This window comes from Vigna unguiculata, chromosome 5, assembly GCF_037176805.1.
Source record: "Vigna unguiculata cultivar grain cowpea cultivar isolate G323 ecotype 2 chromosome 5, ASM3717680v1, whole genome shotgun sequence".
NCBI lineage: Eukaryota > Viridiplantae > Streptophyta > Magnoliopsida > Fabales > Fabaceae > Vigna > Vigna unguiculata.
The window spans coordinates 9,291,338-9,313,691 of NC_140796.1; the positions used below are offsets into that span (position 1 = coordinate 9,291,338).

Sequence of the window (22,354 nt, forward strand, 5' to 3'; positions counted from 1 at the left end):
GAAATATTAGGACTGGGGTGACTAAATAGATGCGTAAAATTATTTATAAAATTAATTGAACAGGTTAAATACGATTTAATTAATAAATTCAATCACACTTTTATATTGTTTTCGGATTTTTATTCACACAATATTTTAAAAAACAACCATAAATAAAGAAATTTAGAAACTTGGATTCTTGGAATAACTTTATTGGGTTTACTAGCTTTGTGGAAAGCAAGTGGAAGTCTTATAGCATGGATCGGTCTGGGATCTTTGTCCTAAAAGAAAAACTAAAATTTCTGAAACGAGACCTAAAAGTATGGAATAAAGAAATTTTTGGGAACCTAAACTTACAAAGGAAGGATTTAATTAAGAGAATAAGCGATTTGGATAAGAAGGATGATGAAAGCAGTCTAAACGATGAGAAGAAATTAGAGAGAAAGGAATTGTTTAGTGAGTTAGAAGTAGTGAGCCTTAGACAAGAAGCGCTATGGAAACAAAAGTCAAGAGCTAAATGGATAGCCAAAGGGGACTCTAATTCTAAATACTTTCATTCTTTGGTTAATTGGAGGAGGAACAAAAATGAGATCAAAGGAGTAGAATGCCTAGGAAAGTGGTGTGACAAACCTGAAGTTGTAAAAGGCTTAGTGAAGGATTATTTTAAAGAAAGGTTAACAGATTCAACATCAAGTGATATTAGATTGGGGAAAGTGGACTTTCAAACTATATCACCAAGGGAAATGAAATGCTAATCCAAACCATTATAGAGGTTGAAATTAGAGAAGCAGTATGGCAGTGTGAGGGCACCAAGAGCCCAGGACCAGATGGTTTTAATCTAGGGTTCATTAAAAAACATTGGGGGATTTTGAAACAAGATGTGGTACATGCTATAAATGATTTTCAGTCAAATGGATTCATCCCAAAGGGGTGTAATGCTTCCTTTATTGCACTCATACCGAAAAATGATAATCCTATGGGCCTACATGAATATAGACCAATATCCCTGGTGGGCTGCATGTACAAGATACTAGCTAAAATACTAGCCAATAGACTTAAGCTTGTTCTACCTAACATTATTCATTGTACACAATCTGCTTTTGTTAAGGGTAGAGGACTACTTGATAGTGTTTTAGTTGCTAATGAAGTAATTGAGGACGCTAGACAAAATGCAAAGCAATGCGTAATAATTAAATTGGACTTTGAGAAGGCTTATGATTCAGTGAAGTGGGACTTTCTTTTTTATATGATGGCTAGACTAGGCTTTTGTACTAGGTGGATAAATTGGATCAAGGCATGTTTAGACTCATCTACAATTTCTATCCTTGTCAATGGTAGTCCAACTCAAGAATTCATACCAACAAAAGGTCTTAGACAAGGTGACCCTTTGGAGCCTTTTTTGTTTCTAATAGTGGCGGAAGGGTTAAATGGAATAGTTAGACAAGCCAACAAGAAGCAACTGCTGGAAGGAATATCAGTAGGGACAAAACAAATAAAAGTGAATATGTTACAGTTTGCGGATGACACTTTGTTCTTTTGTAAACCAGGAGTAAAAAACATAGTGGCCATAAAGAGTATCTTGAGATGCTATGAAATTGCATTAGGTCTTAAGGTGAATTTCCATAAGAGTGAGCTAGGAGGCATAGGAATAGCGGAAGACGAGTTAAAAAGAAGCTCTATTATCCTAAATTGTGGTGTGATGAAGGTACCGTTCAAGTACATAGGAATATGTGTAGGAGGAAACCCAAGGAAAAAACAATTTTGGGAACCAATAGTGACAAGATTAAGAATAAATTATCTCGGTGGAAAGGAAGATTTCTATCATTTGCGGGTAGAGTGTGTTTAATTAAATATGTTCTTACCGCTATACCACTCTACTATATATCTTTCTTTAAATTACCAACCTGTGTTAGTGAACACATTATAAGAATACAGAGGAAATTTTTATGGGGTTGGGGGGCAGAGGGGAGGAAAATAGCATGGGTTAAATGGGAAACTATATGTAAATCAAAGGGGGAGGGAGGTCTTAACATTAAGGATTTAAATATTTGCAATACAGCACTTTTGGCTAAGTGGAAGTGGAGGTTAAGTACAGAAGAAAAGGGATTATGGAAGGACGTTTTAGATTCAAAATACGAGTCATGGAGAAGCTTGGATGATAGAAAGTGTGGACAAAGAGAATCTCATTGGTGGAACGATCTCCGAAAGGTTTATGTATCAGGTGAAGAAAGAACTTGGTTTGAGGAAAGTGTGACTTGGAGAGTTGGTTCAGGGACTATAATAAAGTTTTGGGAAGATGTATGGGTAGGGGAGAAAGCACTTAGAGATTCTTACCCTAGACTATATTTAATTTCAAATAAAAAAGAAAGAACCATAAGCGAATGTGGGAAGTGGAAAAATGATAAATGGGAATGGAATCTTGGATGGAGGAGAGAATGGTTTGAATGGGAAAAGAATTTATTTCAATCTTTTATGGTAGACCTAGAGAGGATAAATATTGATAGTAGACGAGTTGATAGTTTACAGTGGATGGATGGGGAAGATAAGGAATATACAGTTAAATCAGCATATGAAAAGATGCAAGGCATTTGCAATGGAGAACAACTTCTAGTCTTTCAAAGCCTATGGAGGGTTAAAGTTATTCCATCAGCGATTTTTTTTGCATGGCGTGTTATGTTAAAGGGGGTACCTACAAAGGTAAACCTTAGACGTAGAAGAGTTTTATTGAATAATTATGGTTGTGCCCTTTGTGGAGAGCAAGAAGAAAGCGTAAGTAATTTGTTCTTTGATTGTAAAGTTGCCTCTAAAGTCTGGAACATGTGCAACAATTGGGTAAGGATCTTGAATGTCCACTATAATCAACCTTACGAAAGCTTTCTACATTTCCATGTATTGGAACTCAACCATAAAGGGAATGATATTTGGAAGGGGGTATGGGTGGCTGTAATGTGGAGTATATGGAAACATAGGAATAATGCTGTGTTTAGCAACGCCATATCTGATGCAGAAGAAATATTTTGTATGGCTCAACTAAGAGTGTGGGCATGGATGAAACATAAAAGCACTAAGGTAAGCTTCTCTTTTTCGGATTGGTGCATGTGTCCTATACACTGCATCAGATCTATAACATAGCAAACCATATAAATATTGGACTACAAAGGTAAGAACATTTGTGGGGTGAGTGGTTAGATGGAAGGTGGGAAGGAGGGGGAGGGGTTGAATTTTAACAAATATATTCCAGGTTTGTTTGGATACAGGTGTGGATATAAAGGGCAGAAGGGACTGGAAGAATGGGCAATCGAAAACTACCCATAACAAGGAGAAGGCATGCTATTACAATGTCAAAGGGTGATTGCTAAAACACTCATAATTGGGATGAACACATGTCGAAGGCATAATCAGGAAAACAACAAGCAATGAACGAGGGATATTGATGTGACGGAAGAAATATGCAATGTGTTTCCAAGAGCACCCTGTGAAACCTCTATATGAAAACAAAGACAAATGAATAATTTGATCAAAGTCTTGGAATCATAGCTAAGAGAAAGTGATGAATGGTAAACCAACCACAAAAATTATAGGTGTGGAAAGATGTATGGAGTATAGCAACACAATTCTTGTATGATCTATTGAATATGCTTCCCTAGCAATGCACACATAAATCTATATCGCTTTAAGAGTTATAGATATGATAGAAACACCTTCATTTGTTTGGTTGATAGGGATCTTTGATACCAAATGTACATGTCATTAACCTTGACATATAAAGGTAGAATGACTGGGAACACTTTATATATATTTTTTGTATACGGGTTGGAGTACCCCAAGTACTCCATTATACATATAAATACTTATACTTTGCCGATAAAAAAAAAGGGAAAAACATAAGAATATTTAGCGATTGCATCTTTTAATTAAGAATTATTTCGATTAATTGTATTTAATCCTATAACAAGATTATTTCAATTGAATAAAAATAAAATTGTTTTTATTGAAAATTAGTTACAAAGTAATCACAAAAAGTTGTATGAAAAAAGATATAAATGATTAAATTAGATTTTGATATGATATAATTTGTTATATCCATATTTGATTAGATAAAATATACTTATATTTGTTTTCAAATTGATTGAGATTTAGGGTTTTGATTCTCTATATATAAGAAGTTTCACCTCACATATTAACACACTATACAAATGAGAAAAATAGTTTGAGTTTGTTTTCCTTATCAGTTTACTATTTGCTTAAGCTATCTCTGTGTTCGTGAAGATTGAGTAATCGTCGCAGTTGGTCATCGAAGATTCTTGCAGTGGGAAAGAAAGATAAAGGTAATCCCTTGATTCATATGTTTGATAAAGTTTTTTTTTTTTTTTTAATTTTAGGTTCAAAAAGTTCTAAATAATACCTTCGATTTTTCTTTTTAACTTATTTGATTTGTACAATTATTATAGATATATATGATCCTTGTTTGAATGAGGAAGAAAAATTATGAATTAGATTAGATTGATTTTGTGGAGAAAAGTTAGTTCATAGAAGAGTCCTTAATCAGATTATCCAGATTTTAACTTTGATGATATGAAATAAATTACATCTAGGCCAAAATGTTCCTTCTATCTCTATCAAGGTTTCTAGTATATTGATAATTCTTCAAACATATTTGTTTATTAAAATTTTAATTTTAATTAGAGGAAATAAATATAAATTTTGAAGGAATGAGATTAAGATAGTTGTAGATTTACTTAACTTTTTCCAACAATTCAAATTTCGATAACTGAAACAAAGATGTAAAATTTGCCAAAAGATTTTTATTTTAGAAATTAAGTGTGATGTCATGATATTATTTTTTACTTTCAGGTTAAAAAAAAAAATAGTGAAGATAAGATGCTGAGCGAAGATGTGTTGTGTGAAAATATATTGTTGGAAATTTTGTCAAGGCTTCGGGTTAAATCTCTTAAACGATTCATGTGTGTGAACAAGTTCTTCCAATCTCTTATCTTGGATCCATGTTTTGTGACAATGCATCTTCAAAACTCACGCAAAAACACCAATTTTTTGTTAAAATACTTAGATGGAGATAAAACTTCACGCTCTGTCATTGCCCCACCTATCAATTCTTTGTTTGAAGATTCAAACCCTTTATTTCTTGATATCCATGGATCTACGCTTCAGAGGAACAAGTACCAGGTTATTGGTTCATGTAATGGCTTGGTCTGTTTGGCTATATGGAGGAACCGAAAGGGACCAAGCATGTTTCAGTTATGGAACCCCGCCACAAAAAAGTATGTTACTTACCCCAATTCTTCATTAAAAGTTTTTAAAGAAGAAAAAGTTGCTATGTTAGGGTTTGGCTATGATAATTCAACGCATACCTACAAAGTAGTAGCAATAGTTAGCCATATGGATTCTAAATATAGTCGTTCTTTTAGATCCGTAATTTGCAGCCTGAATGATGAGAGTAATTGGAGAGACATTCAAAATTTTCCTGTTAATCCTGCTGGAGTGGAAGCTAATGGGATATACCTAAACAACACTATTAATTGGTTAGGGAGGCCAAATTCTAATGACTCTAAATATCATTCTTATGTTAGATTTGATAAAGTGGTGATTGCTTCGCTTGATCTTGAGACCGAGACATACACAGAAATGTTGCTTCCTCATGAACTTAAGGGTGTGTTCATAAGACATTTATGCTTCCCTTGTGGTCAACTCCATTGCAATGAAGTTCCACTTATTGGAGTTTTAAGTGGTTGTTTAAGTCTTTTTCTTCGCAACCGCGAGACAAGACATCTAAGTATATGGCAGATAAAGGAGATTGAGAATCAAAAATCTTGGATTCTCTTGCTGAACATATCTTTTCATGATCTTGGAGTTAACACCATACCTACGAAATTCGATCACGAGTATGACTTATGGACGACGTTAAGAGTAGATCAACATTTTTTCTGTAGTGATAACAATTTGCTACCTCTGTGCATGGTTGAGAATGATCGTGACATCGTGATCATTCGAAGTTCATTTCAAGGTCATGTGAAACAAACAATAATTTATAATTTGAGAGATGAGACAGTGATTGTCAGAAAGATGGCTGCCAACTTACGTTGGATTTATCCTTTTGATTATGTTGAAAGCTTGGTTTCCCCTATTGGTTCCACACGAACATAATGAAATAGCTCCATTGTAATAAATCTCCACTTATTGGGGTTTTGAGTGATTGTTGAGGTTTTTTTTTTTTTCATTACTGCAACCATGATTGGTTTTCCCTCTTTAGTAGATTAAGCGTTCTATCACAGTTTGTTAAGAACGATTGTTATTTTAATCTTTTTTATTTTTTATTTTTTGCGTGCTAGTGATATAGATTGTGGATTATTAGTTTAATTTTATTTACGTGAATTGGTTTCTTTATCAAAATCTAAAGAGATTCATCTCGTACCTTTATTTCCTGGCTACATAATATTAACATGTTATTTAAATTTAAGGCTTAAATATATATTTGGTCCCTATTTTTGTTGATTTTATTCAATTTGATTCTTATTTTCGTTTTATGTTCAATTAGGTCTTCATTTTTATCAAATTATGGTTAATTTGGTCTTTTTCACTAACGGTGTTTAAATAGTTAACGTTTTTGAACAGTACATGCCACATGTCAACTCCTGGTTTTTTGATTTTTTTTTTAATTTTTTTTTAATTTTTTTAATTTCAAAAAAAGGGTCCACGTGTCAAGTCACAATTATGCCACGTGTCAATGCTAGTGCCACGTGTCAGTTTGTGATAGTACTATTTTTTTTGTTCAATTTAGTCCCTATAATCATTATTTTTGTTCAATTTAGTCCCAATTTTTATTAAAATAAATCAATTTTGTTCTTTTCAAATTGACACTAAATTTTATATCTTTTATACAAATTATATCAATATCTTTTCTAAAATTGACCTTTAAATTTATTATTTTTTAAATTCAATTATAAATTATTAAATTTAATTATAAATTGAATAAATTCTTATATTTAATTGCTAAATAGAATATAATTATTTAAAATATTATAAGAATATAATTATTAATTTTTTTTTCTAATATTTATATTCTAAAATATTTTTAAAATTGATATATAAAAATATTTTAAATATTCAAAATATTTTAGAATAATAAACTAATATTTGTAAAATTAATATTTACATATAAGATATTTTAGATTTTAATATCTAAAATGCAATAAAAATATTAAATATTTTAAATTTAAATGTAAATTTTACAAATGTTAACATATATTTTTAAAATTTTAATAATTATATTAATAATATTTAGATAATTATATTCTATTTAACAATTGAATCTAAGAATTATATTCAACTAATAATTAAATATTATAATTTATAATTAAATTTAAAAAATAAGAAATAATAATGTCAATTTTAAAAATTAAATGGTTCTATTTTAACAAAATTTGGGACTAAATTAAACAAAAGTAACGAATATAGAGACCGAATTGAACAAAAATAACGAATATAGGCACTAAATTGAACAAAAAAATAATACTACCACAAACTGACACGTGGCACTAGCATTGACACGTGGCACAATTGTGACTTGACACGTGGACACTTTGTTTGAAATTAAAAAAATTAAAAAAAAAATTAAAAAAATTAAAAAAAAAATTTAAAAAATTTAAAAAAATCAGGAACTGACACGTGGCATGTACTGTTAAAAAACGTTAACTATTTAAACATCGTTAGTGAAAATGACCAAATTAACCACAATTTGACGAAAATGATGACCTAATTGAACATAAAACGAAAATAAGGACCAAATTGAATAAAATCAACAAAAATAGGGACCAAATGTATATTTAAGCTTAAATTTAAACTATTTATCTCATATTATATATCGTACAAATGTATTTATCCCTTGATATATGGCATTCATATTAAACCTTCTACGTGGTTATCTTTATCAAGTCAAGACTATACGAATCACTTTTAAAGTTTATTTTGATAATCTTTAAAAAAAAATGTAGATGTCATAAACAAAAGAATAGATGTATAATATTAGTAAACAGTAAAAAATATTTATTTTCTATAATTTTTAATAATATATAAATAGCTGTTGTACAATGAGGCTAAAATATTTAGATATACTAAAATTTAATTTTCCAGAAAATTACTCTAAATAGAATTATATTTGATTAAAATATTGAAAATTGATTAAAACTTTTCAAAACAGATCAAATGTAAGACTTATTAAATAGTGTGACACAAAGGATAATTTAAGGGTAATTTAAGTTGCAAGGGTAATTCAAGAGGAATGTGAATGGAACGACAATATAATTATTTCAGGTTCCAAGAATTAGTGATTTTAAGAATGAATATTTAGTTTGATAAATCCATCTGCTGTGTAGTATGCTTGTCACATGTTGTTTAGTGATAAATTTTTGTATTTGTATACATGTGATTCTAATTAAGGAATATACTGGGTTTATGTAAATCCTAGAGTTTTATAAGATGTATTATTGGCATGAGTTGAATTATTTTAGTGTTGTTTTTATTTTTGGTATTTGAAAGTTTTATTATTTAATAGATAATGACATGAAAGAGAACTCGTCCCTTTAAGAATAAAAACAGAAAAAAAAATAGTTTATAGAAAAATGATACACATAAAGCAGAGAACTTTTGGTATATAATAACATTTATACTCTTTTTATTACAAGGACAACTTATCAATAATATTTTAAAATTCTAGAATATAATTTATCGCAAAAGAGTGAAAAAACAATGCGTTAAAAGACTTAACAAGATAGACATGAAACCGTGAAAGAAAAAGGAAAAGAAAATAATAGAGAAATAATATGACTAGCTTCATTTAAGACATAAATGATTATAGTTTGTCGATTTTGGAAACATCATATGTAAAGATATTTCATGAGGTTGTGTGAATTGATTTATATACTAATTTAACTTTTTACTTACTCACCTATATTGTAACTATTATCGTGTTTAGAGTTTAAAAAAATGAGAGTTATTATCAAATATTATAGCAAACATCATTTTTTTAAAAATTAAAAGTAATTTTTTAAAATATTCTGATTTCTTTATTTATTTTATGTTTGGCATAGGGAAAGATAAAACTCAATGAAACCATTTTTCATCTTAAGTGAAGAAAATAATTATATTTAAAATATAATTTTAAAAGAAGAACTATGTCATGAGAATCCATCATATATTATTATAAATTATTCATTTGTGCTTAGAGTATTAATAAATAACTTTTATACATATTCATCCACAATAAATAATATGAACTTTTATAAATATATATTGTGATAATATATATATATATATATATATATATATCATAAAATACTGTACAGGTGTATAATTTTAATTATCATAATTTATCTGTTTAAACTGATAATCTGATTGCGTAAAAATGAATTTTACCTTTTTTTTAACAAATACAAAGTAAAAAAAAAAATCTTGTTTAATTCGACCTATTCTAATCCGTAATGACAGTGTTCTTCGTGATCAACTCTGCCTATCTTCCATGGTCAACAATTTTTTGATAATGGGAATAGTTACTTAGTTGTAAAATTTTGAAATATTATAGGACTGAGGTAACAGATAAATGCGTAAAATTATTTATACAATTAATTGAGCAGGTTAAGAATGATTTAATTAATAAAAATTCACACTTTTCTGTTGTTTTCCGATTTTTATTCACACAATATGCTTTTAAAAACAACCATGAATGAATAAATTTATAAGAAAAAACATGAGAATATTTAGCGATTATATTTTTTAATTAACAATTATTTCAATTATATATGTTTATAAATAAAAGTGTACTATTAATATATATATATATATATATATATATATATATATATATATATATATATATATATAAAATCTTATAACATGATATAAATGATTAAATTAGATTTTGATATAATATCATTTGCTATAATCATATTTGATTAGATAAAATACGCTTATATTTGTTTTCAAATTGATTGGAGTTTGGGTTTTCATTTTCTATATATAAGAAGTTTCACTTCACATATTTCAGTTTTTTTTTTCCATATCTGTTTAGTATTTGTTTAAGCTCTTTCTTTGTTTATGAGAATTGATCAATCCTTAAGACTCGTCACAGTTTGGTCAGAAGATTCTCGCAGTGAAAACGAAAAACGGTAATCCCTTGATTCATATGTCTGATAAAGTTTTTCTTCTTTTTCTTCAAAAGCGTTCTAAATTATTTCCCTAAATCAATTAATGCTACGGTATTTTTTTTTTTTTGGAAAACTATGAAAGAGAAGTAAAAGAGGCTAGAATATTATATATATATATATATATATATATATATATATATATATATATATGATTATTGAAGGCTCCGAAGCATTATGAATTAGACTTGATTGCTTTTTGTGGAGAAAAGTTAGTTCATAGAAGAGTTTCGAATAAGATTATCCAGATTTTAATTTTGATGATATGAAATAAATTACATTGAGGCCAAAATATTCCTTTTATGTCAATCAAGGTTTCTAGTATAGTGATAATTATATATCAAATATATTTGTTTATTAATATTTTAATTAATTATAGGAACTAAAAATATAAATTTTCAAGGAATGAGGCTAAGATAGTTGTAGATTTACTTAATTTTTTCCAAAAACTAAAATTTTGATAACTGAAACAAAGAAAAAATTTGCTAAATCAATTTGTATTTTATTAAAATATTCACATCGAATAAAAAAAAATCCACTTTTTTTATTAAAACAATGTTTTCTACTTTATAAATTATATGTTTGATGCTATGATATTATTTTTGACTTTCAGAATAAAATAATATAGTGAAGGAAAAGATGTTGTGTGAACATATGTCGGGTGAAGATGTATTATGTGAAGATATATTGCTAGAAATTCTGTTAAGACTTCCAGTGGCATCTCTTATGCGATTCAAGTGTGTGAGCAAGTACTTTCAATCTCTTATATTGGATCCATGTTTCGTGACAATGCATCTTCAAAATTCACGCAGAAGCACCAATTTCTTTTTACGTTACTTAAATGGAGATAAAACTTCATGGTTTGTTGTTCCTTCACCTATTACTTCGATTGAAGATTCAACGTCCTTCTTTGATGATGATATTATCCATGCATCTAAGGATAATGTTCTTGGTTCATTCAATGGCTTAGTCTGTTTAGGTGAATGGAACGAAAAGGGAATCGTGTTTTACTTATGGAACCCTGTCACAAAAGAAGAATTTGGAAACCTAACACTTACTAAGAAAGATAACGTTGCTATGTTAGGGTTCGGGTACGATAATTCAAGGCATACCTACAACGTGGTAGCAATAGTTTACCATCTGAATTCTGATCATCCTTTCAGAACCTTTATTGGCAGCTTGAATGATGAAAGCGGTTGGAGAGAGATTCAAGGTTTTCTTGCTGATCCTTTTATAGTGGAAGGTGATGGAATATACCTCAACAACACTCTTAACTGGTTAGGGATACCAAATTATAATGACTATGAATATGATGACATTGCTATTTCATTTGATGGAGTGGTGATTAGGGATGGCAACGGGGCGGGGTGGGTACGGGTATCATGATCTCATCCCCATCCCCATAATAAAAATTCATCCCCATCCCCATCCCCAAACCCAACGGGTATACAACTTTTGACCCATCCCCATCCTCATCGGGTAACGGGTATTTTCTTATACCCATACCCATACCCATTTTTTTATTGTTCCATATATCAATTAAATATTTTTTATAAAAAAAATTTAAAAATCACACCAACGGAATCATGATACTATCAAAATATTCAATATTAAAATAACATACTCTTTTTGATTTTCATGATGTCAAATATTAAGAAAAATATTATAATAGTATAAATCTCAAATTAAAGTATCAAATAACAACTAAATAAAATTCAAATAATTACATAAAAGCTAAAAAATTACACATTACTAAAATTTTATAATAACCAAAATATTTATTAATTTTACAAATGATCAGTGGTTTCATTTGCATTCGATCCACCTACACATAGAAAAAAAATGAAAAATTAGATATGATATAATAATTGAAATTGAAAATTTTAATTACTAGAATATAATGTACCTTCTTCATCAGATTCATTTTCACTCATGAGAACATCTTTTCCTTTTAATTTTTTAACACCTACAAACACCAAATGTAGAATATTAGATGAGAATTCACAAAAAATACTAACAAAAAATATTAATAAATTTGAGTAACTTACCTAGATGGTTTGAGTTCCATATCCAACTTCTTGTACACATCAAAGCCTCTATAGTAAATAATTAAACATTATCATGAAACAAAAAATAAATAATAAATAAAATTATCATAAAGGAGTAAAGATAATTAAATGTGTGACCCAAATTTGAGAATATCCATTTGAACATAACATAACGGAAAAAAAAATGTATAATTAAGATTATGATAAAAGGAAAAGTACCTTGAAGATCTGCTTAAACCTTAAAGAACAAGCCAAACAATTAAAAGAGAGTAAAAAAGTGTATAACCAAAGTAACAAAAAGAAGAGCTACAAAATAAGAGTCAAACATTTTCATGAAAATAAATAAATAAATAAAGATAAACAAATGTGTAACCTAAAAATTATTTCATAGAATGAAATTGAGGAACACCTATTTGAACATAACCATGTACAGAGAGTAAAAATTATGTAATAAGAAGAAGAAAAATTACCTTCAAAATTAAATCTTGAAAAACAAACCAGACAATTGAGAGAGTAAACAAAGTGTATAACAAAAAACAAAGAGAATGAGAAATATGTTATATATATATATATATATATATATATATATATATATATATATATATATATATATATATATATTATATTATATTATATTATATATTATATTACTATGTATATATATATATTATATGTGTGGATATCTTATGTTTATATATATATAATTATTTATATATTATATTATATTATATATTATATTATTATTACTATGTATATATATTATATGTGTGGATATCTTATGTTTATATATATATATATATATATATATATATATATATATATATATATTTTTATAGATATATATTTATTTTAAGTATATATTATATTATATTATATAATAATATAAATATAATAATATATATTATATTATTATGTATATATATTATATGTATATGCGTAGATATTTTATGCTTTTATATATATATATATATATATATATATATATATATATATATATATTAAATTTTTATAAATTTGTCATGTTATAAATTTGTTTATAAAAGATCTCACTAGTTAAATGATTAATTTGTTTTATACGTATATATTATATATATTATATTATATTATTATGTATATATATTATATGTATATTATATTATATTATATTATATTATATTACATGTATATGTGTAAATATATATATATATATATATATATATATATATATATATATAAAAGTATATTTTATTTATATGTATATATACTATATTATATTATATTATATTATATTATATTATATTATATTTTATGTGTAAATATATTATTTATTTATATATATTTTTTAGATTATTTAATAAATTATAAATAGTTTAGTAATTTAAGTGGGGACGGGTATTTGGGCGGGTATATATATATCCCCATCCCCATCCCCATCCCCAGTTGAAAATTTCAGGTATTACCCATACCCATACCCATACCCAGTCAAAGCGGGGATTCCCCGTCAAAACGGGGACGGGTTCGGGTATACCCACGGGCACGGGTTTATTTGCCATCTCTAGTGGTGATTGCTTCGCTTGATCTTGAAATTGAGACATACACACAGATGTTGCTTCCTCACGAGCTTAATGGTGTCTTCATAAGAGATTTCTGCTATCTTTGTGAGGAGCTCCATAGCAATGAATTTCCACTTATTGGGGTTTTGGGTGGTTGTTGAAGTCTTTTTCTTCATAATCGCAGGACAAAATGTTTCAGCATATGGCAGATGAAAGAGTTTGGGAATCAAAAATCTTGGACTCTATTCTTAAGATCCAATGGCATAGCTATCTTTATCTGCGTAACCACATAACTACTGTGTAAACCATTTTCTGTTTTTCCGTTTGTACGTTAACCTAAACTTTCTTCTCTTTCTGTTTGTATAAAAGGAAGAGACTCCTCTCTTTCTAACAACAAAAATATAATAAACACTTCTGCTATCCATAACAGTTCTTTTCTATGCGTTTCTGCACTCTTTTGCTTTCCCTCACCATTTCCGCTTTTCCCATGCTCTCTTTTTTTTTTTACGTGGAAAAGTCAGCCATGGTTATTCATGAAATCTGATATGGTATCAGAGCTCTTCGTATGAAGAGCTCTGCTGCGCGCCTGGACTACTCTGATAAATCTCCTAATTTTTTTTTTGGTTTTTCTTTACATTCTAAATACTTTTCTCACCTGATTTCTTTACAGTTCTTTCTTTTTCTTTTTCATATCATGGCCAAAGAAGAAAAATCAGAAAAGATTTCAAATGATAGCTATCTCTACCTGCACCCTGGAGAGAACCCAGCCATAGCTCTTGTTTCTCCTGTTTTAGATTCAAATAATTACCATTCATGGAGAAAATCGATGCTCACAGCTCTCAGTGCAAAGAACAAGTTACAGTTTGTGAATGAAGCCGCAACTGAACCCGATAGTGATAGCCCCCTGCGTGATGCCTGGATGAGGTGCAACAATATGGTGGTTTCTTAGCTGGTGCACTCAGTTTCACCACAAATACGACAAAGCATCCTATGGATGGAAAATGCAGAAGATATATGGAATGACCTGAAAAACCGCTTCTTTCAAGGAGACCTCTTGAGAATCTCAGACCTTCAATCTGAAGCTACGCAGTTGAAGCAAGGAGACCAAACGGTGAGTGAGTATTTCACCAAACTAAGGATAATCTGGGACGAACTTGAGAGTTTTCGACCAGACCCTATGTGCAGTTGCAAGAAAGTCTCTGAACTTATTGCACAAAGAAAGCTCGAGGATCGTGCCATGCAATTTTTGAGAGGTTTGAATGACCAATTTAGCAATGTAAAGTCACACGTATTATTGATGGAGCCCTTGCCTCCCATTACGAAAATATTTTCCTATGTTTCACAGCAAGAAAGACAGTTTTCAAACAATGCTTTCAACCCAGAAGTCAAGATCATTGCTGCTGCTAATAACTCAGGTTCGTCATGCACTTTTTGTGGTAAAAATGGTCACACTGAGTCTGTATGTTATAAAAAGAATGGATTTCCAAGCAACAAAGGAGGCAAGCGGGTTTGTTCACATTGCGGAAAAACTGGCCACACTATCGATACGTGCTATAAGAAGCATGGGTTCCCTCCTAGCTACAAGCCTTTCAGTGCCAACATCAAGGCTGATGATATCAAGAATGATGAAGATGAGCAAGAAATCAAATTCACAAAGCAACAATATCAGGCTTTGATGGCACTAATCAAAGCTACAGGAGAGTCCGCTACCACAGCACCAAAGTCAAGTCACATCAGCAGCATATCTACGAATAATATTGACTCAGGTAACATCGTTTCATGCATTAATATGATACATAACAGAGAAAAATGGATTGTGGACTCAGGGGCTACAGACCATGTTACCATAGGTCTGGATAATTTTGACTCTTTTAATAAGATCAATGATATCCAAGTTAATCTACCTAACAAACACAAGGCCAGATATCACTTATGTTGTCAATCAACTTAGCCAATACGTAAGTGCACCCACCAAGGATCATCATCAAGCCGCATACAAGGTTCTTCGTTACCTAAAAGGCACTATTGGGCAAGGAATATTCATGGATGCGAAAAGTGATGTTCACCTCAAAGCCTATAGCGACTCCGATTGGGCTGGATGCACCGACTCTCGTAGATCCGTGACTGGATATCTAGTATACCTTGGAAACACCATCATCGCTTGGAAATCAAAGAAGCAGACCACCATCTCCAGAAGTTCTGCTGAAGCCGAATATCGAGCCTTGGCTCACACGGTCTATGAGGTGCAATGGTTATATCATCTCATGCATGACTTACGTCTCTCCACCACGCAACCCCCTACTATCTATTGTGACAACACATCTGCCATAAAAATCGCTAATAACCCCGTCTTCCATGAACGAACGAAGCATATAGAGATCGATTGTCACACCATCAGGGAGAAAATACAGCAGGGATTGGTCAAACTTCTTCCAGTGAAAACGAACCACCAACTTGCTGACATCCTTACAAAAGCTTTACCTCCTAGTCTTTTCTCCCAACTCAGCTCCAAGCTTGGCACGCAGAACATCTATTGCCAGCTTGCAGGGGGTCTTAAGATCCAATGGCATAGCTATCTTTATCTGCGTAACCACGTAACTACTGTGTAAACCGTTTTCTGTTTTTCCGTTTGTACGTTAACCTAAACTTTCTTCTCTTTCTCTTTGTATAAAAGGAAGAGACTCCTCCCTTTCTAACAACAAAAATATAATAAACACTTCTGCTATCCATAGCAGTTCTTTTTTATGTGTTTCTGCACTCTTTTGCTTTCCCTCACCATTTCTGCTTTTTCCATGCTCTCTTCTTTTTTTTTTTACGTGGAAAAGTCAGCCATGTTATTCATGAAATCTGATATCTATCGTTGAACACATCTCTTCAAGATCTTGGAATTAAGACCAACATATATAGCATCTTGCTACCTCTGTGCATGATTGAGAATGATCGTGACATTGTGATCATTCACAGTTCACAAGATTGTGTGAAACAAACAATAATTTATAATCTGAAAAATAATACAGTGATTCTTAGAAACAACTCAGAACTTACTTTGGATCTATCCTTTTAATTATGTTGAAAGCTTAGTTTGCCCTATTGCATAGATTAGAATTTGGATCTATCCTTTTTTTTATTATGTTGAAAGCTTGATTTGCCTATTGCATAGATTAGAAGTTATGTAACAATTTATTAAGCACAACTTTTTTAAAATTTTTTTTTACATGATAGTAAATATAGTTTGTGAATTATACTTTAATGTTATTTTAGTGGTTGCTTTTTTCTTTTCAAATTCCAAAGACTATTCATCTCATACCTTTCTTCCTAACAACCCCACACAGTTAACACGTTTACTTATAAAATTTTAACTAATTATAAAATATTATCAAACAAATAATTATCCCTAAATATGTGACATTCATATTAATGTGATTAAATCATGACTAACTACAAATTACTTTTAAAATTCATTTTAATAATATTTTTAAAAGTACATGGCAATAACAAAATAATATATCATAACTTGTAAACAGTAAAAAAATTATTTGCTCTAAAATTTAATAATATAAACTAAATAGCTGTTGTACAATGAGGCTATAATAATACTAGTTGTAGATACAGATACAGTAAAATATAATTTTCCGAAAAATAGCACTAAATAAAGTCATTTGATTAAAACTTTTCAAAAGAGGCCAACTAATATTTTGTACGGGATTGACAAATATACTAAGTCCAACAAGAAATAAAGTGAATATGATTAAGAGACTTGTGTAACCTTTGACAATTCTTAAAATGTATAATTTGATTAGACATCAAATTTCACAAAAAAATATTTCTTTTGTATTTTTATCAAGCATATGGTATGTAACCATGTATAATAAAGACTTTAATAACATTGGATTTCATGATTTCATTTAAAGCAAAAATAGTATAAAATATCCTTCTAATTCCTAGTCTATAATTCACACATTGTGCATTTGGACCTAAAGTCTAAAACTTAGAATAATAAAATAAAAATCTTATGTCTAACAATATTTATTATGTGTTTGTCTTAAGATAAAAATTTTGATGTTAAGAATGATCAATGATATACTCTATGTATAAATGCACAATTAATTAGCTGCCTATTCTACTTTAGGTTATAATATCATGTCCAATGATTACATACTCACAATAATTATAATGTAATTAAAACAGTGATGAAAAAGAATTATATTGAATACTGAAATTCACAAAAATTTAAGAATACATTACGTCCAACCTTTAGTTATCCCTTAATGTTGGTTCCGAATACTAAAATAAAAAATAATGATGAAGATCTTAACATTATGAATATTAAAATAATGATAAAGATGAATGTTTCCAATATTATTACTTTCAAATATTTTTTTCTAAAAGTATTTATTTTTTTTCCTCTCTTCTCGAAAGGGGAGTTTTATTCCCAAAAGGTTGATGACTTTTGACTCTTGAACCCTCTATTTAAAGTCTTTCTAGAGTAAATTTCAGGTTGAAAGTTGTATTTAAATTTTTTATTGAATCTCTATTGACAATTAATTATGTTGATAATTTAATTATCCTTGTTCATAATCTTTTGAAATATCTAAGATTTTCACTTGAATAATAATATTGAAAATATTTTTTTAATTTTCAAAGATTTCTCTTTATTTAATAATCTTGGAAATAGTTTTCAAATTTTGATGGACTTCCACTTGATCTATCAAATATAAACCAAATACTTATCTTTTTACATCTCATTAAATAAAACTTAAAAATATCTAAAAATATAATAATAAAATAAAAATTAAAAAATAAAACATCATAATCATTCTTAAAAAACTCACATTTTTTATCAGTTTTTTTTAAAAAATTTATAAAAAATACTTTTAAATTGTTATAAAAAAATGATAAGAAATTACAACCAATTCTTTTTTGCAAAATATTTGGTATAAAAACACTTTTCAGAAAAGAAAAACCATATTTGATTATATAAAATAAAATAAAATTTGTTTTTAAATTGATAGAGAGTCAGGGTCTTGATTCTCTATATATAAGAGGTTTTACTTCACATAATAACACACTAGACAATTGAGAAAAAAATTGTTTTTGAGTTTTTCTTTTCTTTTCTTATCTGTTTACTATTTGCTTCAACCCTTTCTGTGTTCGTTGAGGATTAGTTGGTCATCTGAGGATCGAGTAATCGTCGCAGTTGGTCGTCGAATCGAATATTCTTGCAGTGGAAAAAAATAAAGGTAATCGTTTGATTCATAGTTCTGATAACGTTTTCTTATCTTTTAGTTCAAAAACGTTCTAAATTATATCTTTAAATTCAAACTATGAATTATGAAGGATAAGTGAAAGGCTAGAATTCTCTATATATCTTCTATTTTTTTTTTTTAAATTATTTGATTTGTACAATTATACTGTGATTATAAATTATGATTTTGTTTCGATAAGATTGCAAACGCTTTTCATGTAGTTTAAATTTTTTCTTGCCAAAATTATAAACTCATGCAACTTTTTTGTATTTTATACAAAACTGCAAATGCTCTTCTCAAAGACAATTACTACTGACTCCTTTCAATTAAGTCAACTATCAAAAGTCCCTTGTACTATATAGTGAGTTGTGATTTTCCTCTCAAATCAACTATTATTTTTATAATAATTTTCTTCTTCTCATATCTATTAAAATTTGGTGAACACCCCCTCCAAAATTAATTTTTTTATGGAATATATAGTTGTAAAATTTTAAAATAATAGGAGTGATTTACTTAATAAATTAATTCATACTTTAGTACTGTCTTCCCATTTTTATTAATACAATATGTTTTGAAAAAACAATGATAAATAAATTATATAACGTTAGAATATTTAGCGATTATTTTTTAGTGAGGAATTATTCAATTATACTTATAAATATAGTGTAATATTATATATTTAATCCTATAACAAGATTATTTCAATTAAATAAAAATATAATTGTTTTGGTGAGAAATAACAACAAATTACTTACAGCAAGTTGTATAAAACAATATTTAAATGATTAAATTAGATTTTGAAATGATATAATTTGTTATAATCTATTTGATTAGATAAAATATACTTATATTTTGTTTTCAAATTGCTTGAAAGTTAAGGTATTGATTCTCTATATATAAAAGGTTTTACCTCACATAATAACATACAAGACAATTGAGAAAAATACTTTCTGAGTTTTTTTTTTCTTATCTGTTAACTATTTGTTTAACCCTTTCTGTGTTTGTTGAGGATTCTCACAGTGGAAAAAGAAAAAGTAATTCTTTGGTTCATAGGTTTGATAAAGTTTTTCTTATTTTGGCTAAAAACGTTCTAATTATACATTAAAATCCAAACTAAGAAGTAAAAGGCTAGAATATACTTTATATACCTTTTATTTTTATTTTTTTTTTAAATTATTTGATATATGTGATTAGAAATATATGATTGTTGTTTGAAGGGTAAGAAGCATTATGAATTAGATTAGATTGATTTTGTGAAGAAAAGTTAGTTCATAGAAGAGTTCCTTAATCAGATTATCCATATTTTAATTTTGATAACATGAAATACATTACATTTAGGCCAAAATATTCCTTCTATGTCTATCAAGGTTTATAGTATAGTGATAATTCTTCAAACATATTTGTTTATTAAAATTATAATTTTGATTAGAGAAAATAAATATAAATTTTCAAAGGAATGAGACTAAGATAGTCGTAGATATACTTATTTTTTTCTAAACTATTCATATTTTGATAACTGAAACAAAGATGTAAAATTTGCTAAAAGATTTCTATTTTATAAATTATGTGAGATGTTATGATAGTATTTTCTACTACCAGGTTAAAAAAATCCGTAAAAGGGGAGATGTTGAGTGAAGATGTATTTTGTGAAGATATGTTCCGGGAAATCTTGTCAAAGCTTCCTGTGAAATCTCTTATGCGATTCATGTGTGTGAGCAAGTATTTTCAATCTCTGATCTTGGATCCACATTTCGTGACAATGCATTTTCAAAACTCACGCAAAAACACCAAATTCTTGTCAAGATACCTAAATGAACGTAAAATTCCCTGCTTTGTCATTCCCTCACCTATCCATTCTTTGCTTGAAGATTCAACACCTTTTTATGCCGATGATATTACCCATGGATCTAACCTTGAGAGGAACAAGTATCAGGTTATTGGTTCATGTAATGGTTTGGTCTGTTTGGCTATATGGAAGAACAGAAAGGGACCAAGCATGTTTCACTTACTGAACCCCGCCACGAAAAAGCTATTAACATGCTCTCATTCTTCCTTAAAACTTGCTAAGGAAGAAATAGTTGTTATGTTAGGGTTTGGCTATGATGATTCAAGGCATACATACAAAGTGGTAGAAATAGTTAGGCATATGAATTTCGAATATGGTCATCCTTTTAGATCCATAGTTTGCAGCCTGAATGAAGAGAGTGGTTGGAGAGACATTCAAAATTTTCCTGCTAATCCTACTACAGTGGAAGGTGAAGGAATATACCTTAACAACACTCTTAACTGGTTAGGGATGCCAAATTATAATTATTATAACTACGATGACCTTGATATTTCATTTGATGAAGTGGTGATTGCTTCACTTGATCTTGAGACTGAGACCTACACAAAGATGTCGCTTCCTCACGAACTTGATGGGGTGTTCATAGGAGATTTCTGCTTTCCTTGTGGTCAACTCCATTGCAATGATGCTCCATTTATTGGAATTTTGGGTGGTTGTTTAAGTCTTTTTCTTCGTAACCGCACGACAGAATATCTAAGCATATGGCAGATGAAGGAGTTTGGGAATCAAAGATCTTGGACTCTATTGTTGAACACATCTCTTCAAGATCTTGGAGTTCATCATACCATACGATTACCTGCGAATTCCCGTTACCATTATTACCTACAGAGGATTTTAATACAAAATCAACACTTTTGGTCTGATGATAACAATTTGATACCTCTGTGCATGATCGAGAATGATCGTGACATCGTGATCATTCAAACTTCGTTTCAAGGTCGTGTGAAAATACTAATTTATAATTTGAGAGATAAGACAGTGACTTCCAAAAAGATGATTGACACCTTAAGTTGGATTTATCCTTTTGATCACGTTGAAAGCTTGGTTTCCGTTGCTGCTTCCTCGCGAACCTAATGGATCAACTCCATTGCAATGAAACTCCTCTTATTAAGGTTTTGAGTGATTGTTTAATTTTTTTTTTTTTCATAATTACAGCCACGTTTGGTTTCCCTTTTTAGTAGATTAGGCATTCTATTAAGCAGTATTGTGTTTTTAATCTTTTTTATTCTTTTATTTTTTTGCATGTTAGTAATATAGTTTGTATATTATTACTTTAATTTTATTTACGTAGTTGGTTTTTCTATTCAAATTCTAAAAAAGATTCATCTCGTACCTTTATTTTCTAGCTACGTAGATTAACATGTTATTTGAAAATTTAAACTAATTATCTCATTATCAAACAAATATATTTATCCCTTGATTTATGGCCTTCATATTAAACCTATGATATGTTATTTTATCAAGTCAAGACTATACGAATCACTTTCAA

At 29.1% G+C, this 22,354-nt stretch overlaps 3 protein-coding genes across 3 annotated transcripts; all 3 read left to right on the forward strand.

Annotated features, from left to right (window-relative positions):
- The first annotated feature begins 10,847 nt into the window (after window positions 1-10,847).
- LOC114184325 (F-box/kelch-repeat protein At3g23880-like) lies at window positions 10,848-14,722 on the forward strand. The gene is made up of 2 exons (XM_085673280.1): window positions 10,848-11,534; window positions 14,444-14,722. The coding sequence occupies exons 1-2, from the start codon at window positions 10,848-10,850 to the stop codon at window positions 14,720-14,722; spliced, it is 966 nt and encodes a 321-aa protein (XP_085529406.1).
- Window positions 14,395-15,724, forward strand: LOC146886046 (uncharacterized). Its single transcript, XM_085673281.1, has one exon. It carries the CDS (start codon window positions 14,768-14,770, stop codon window positions 15,722-15,724), a length of 957 nt encoding a protein of 318 aa, XP_085529407.1. The 5' UTR covers window positions 14,395-14,767.
- A 4,919-nt stretch (window positions 15,725-20,643) lies between these two features.
- LOC114184326 (F-box/kelch-repeat protein At3g23880-like) lies at window positions 20,644-21,939 on the forward strand. The gene has a single exon (XM_028071636.2). It carries the CDS (start codon window positions 20,644-20,646, stop codon window positions 21,937-21,939), a length of 1,296 nt encoding a protein of 431 aa, XP_027927437.2.
- The last annotated feature ends 415 nt before the right edge of the window (window positions 21,940-22,354 follow it).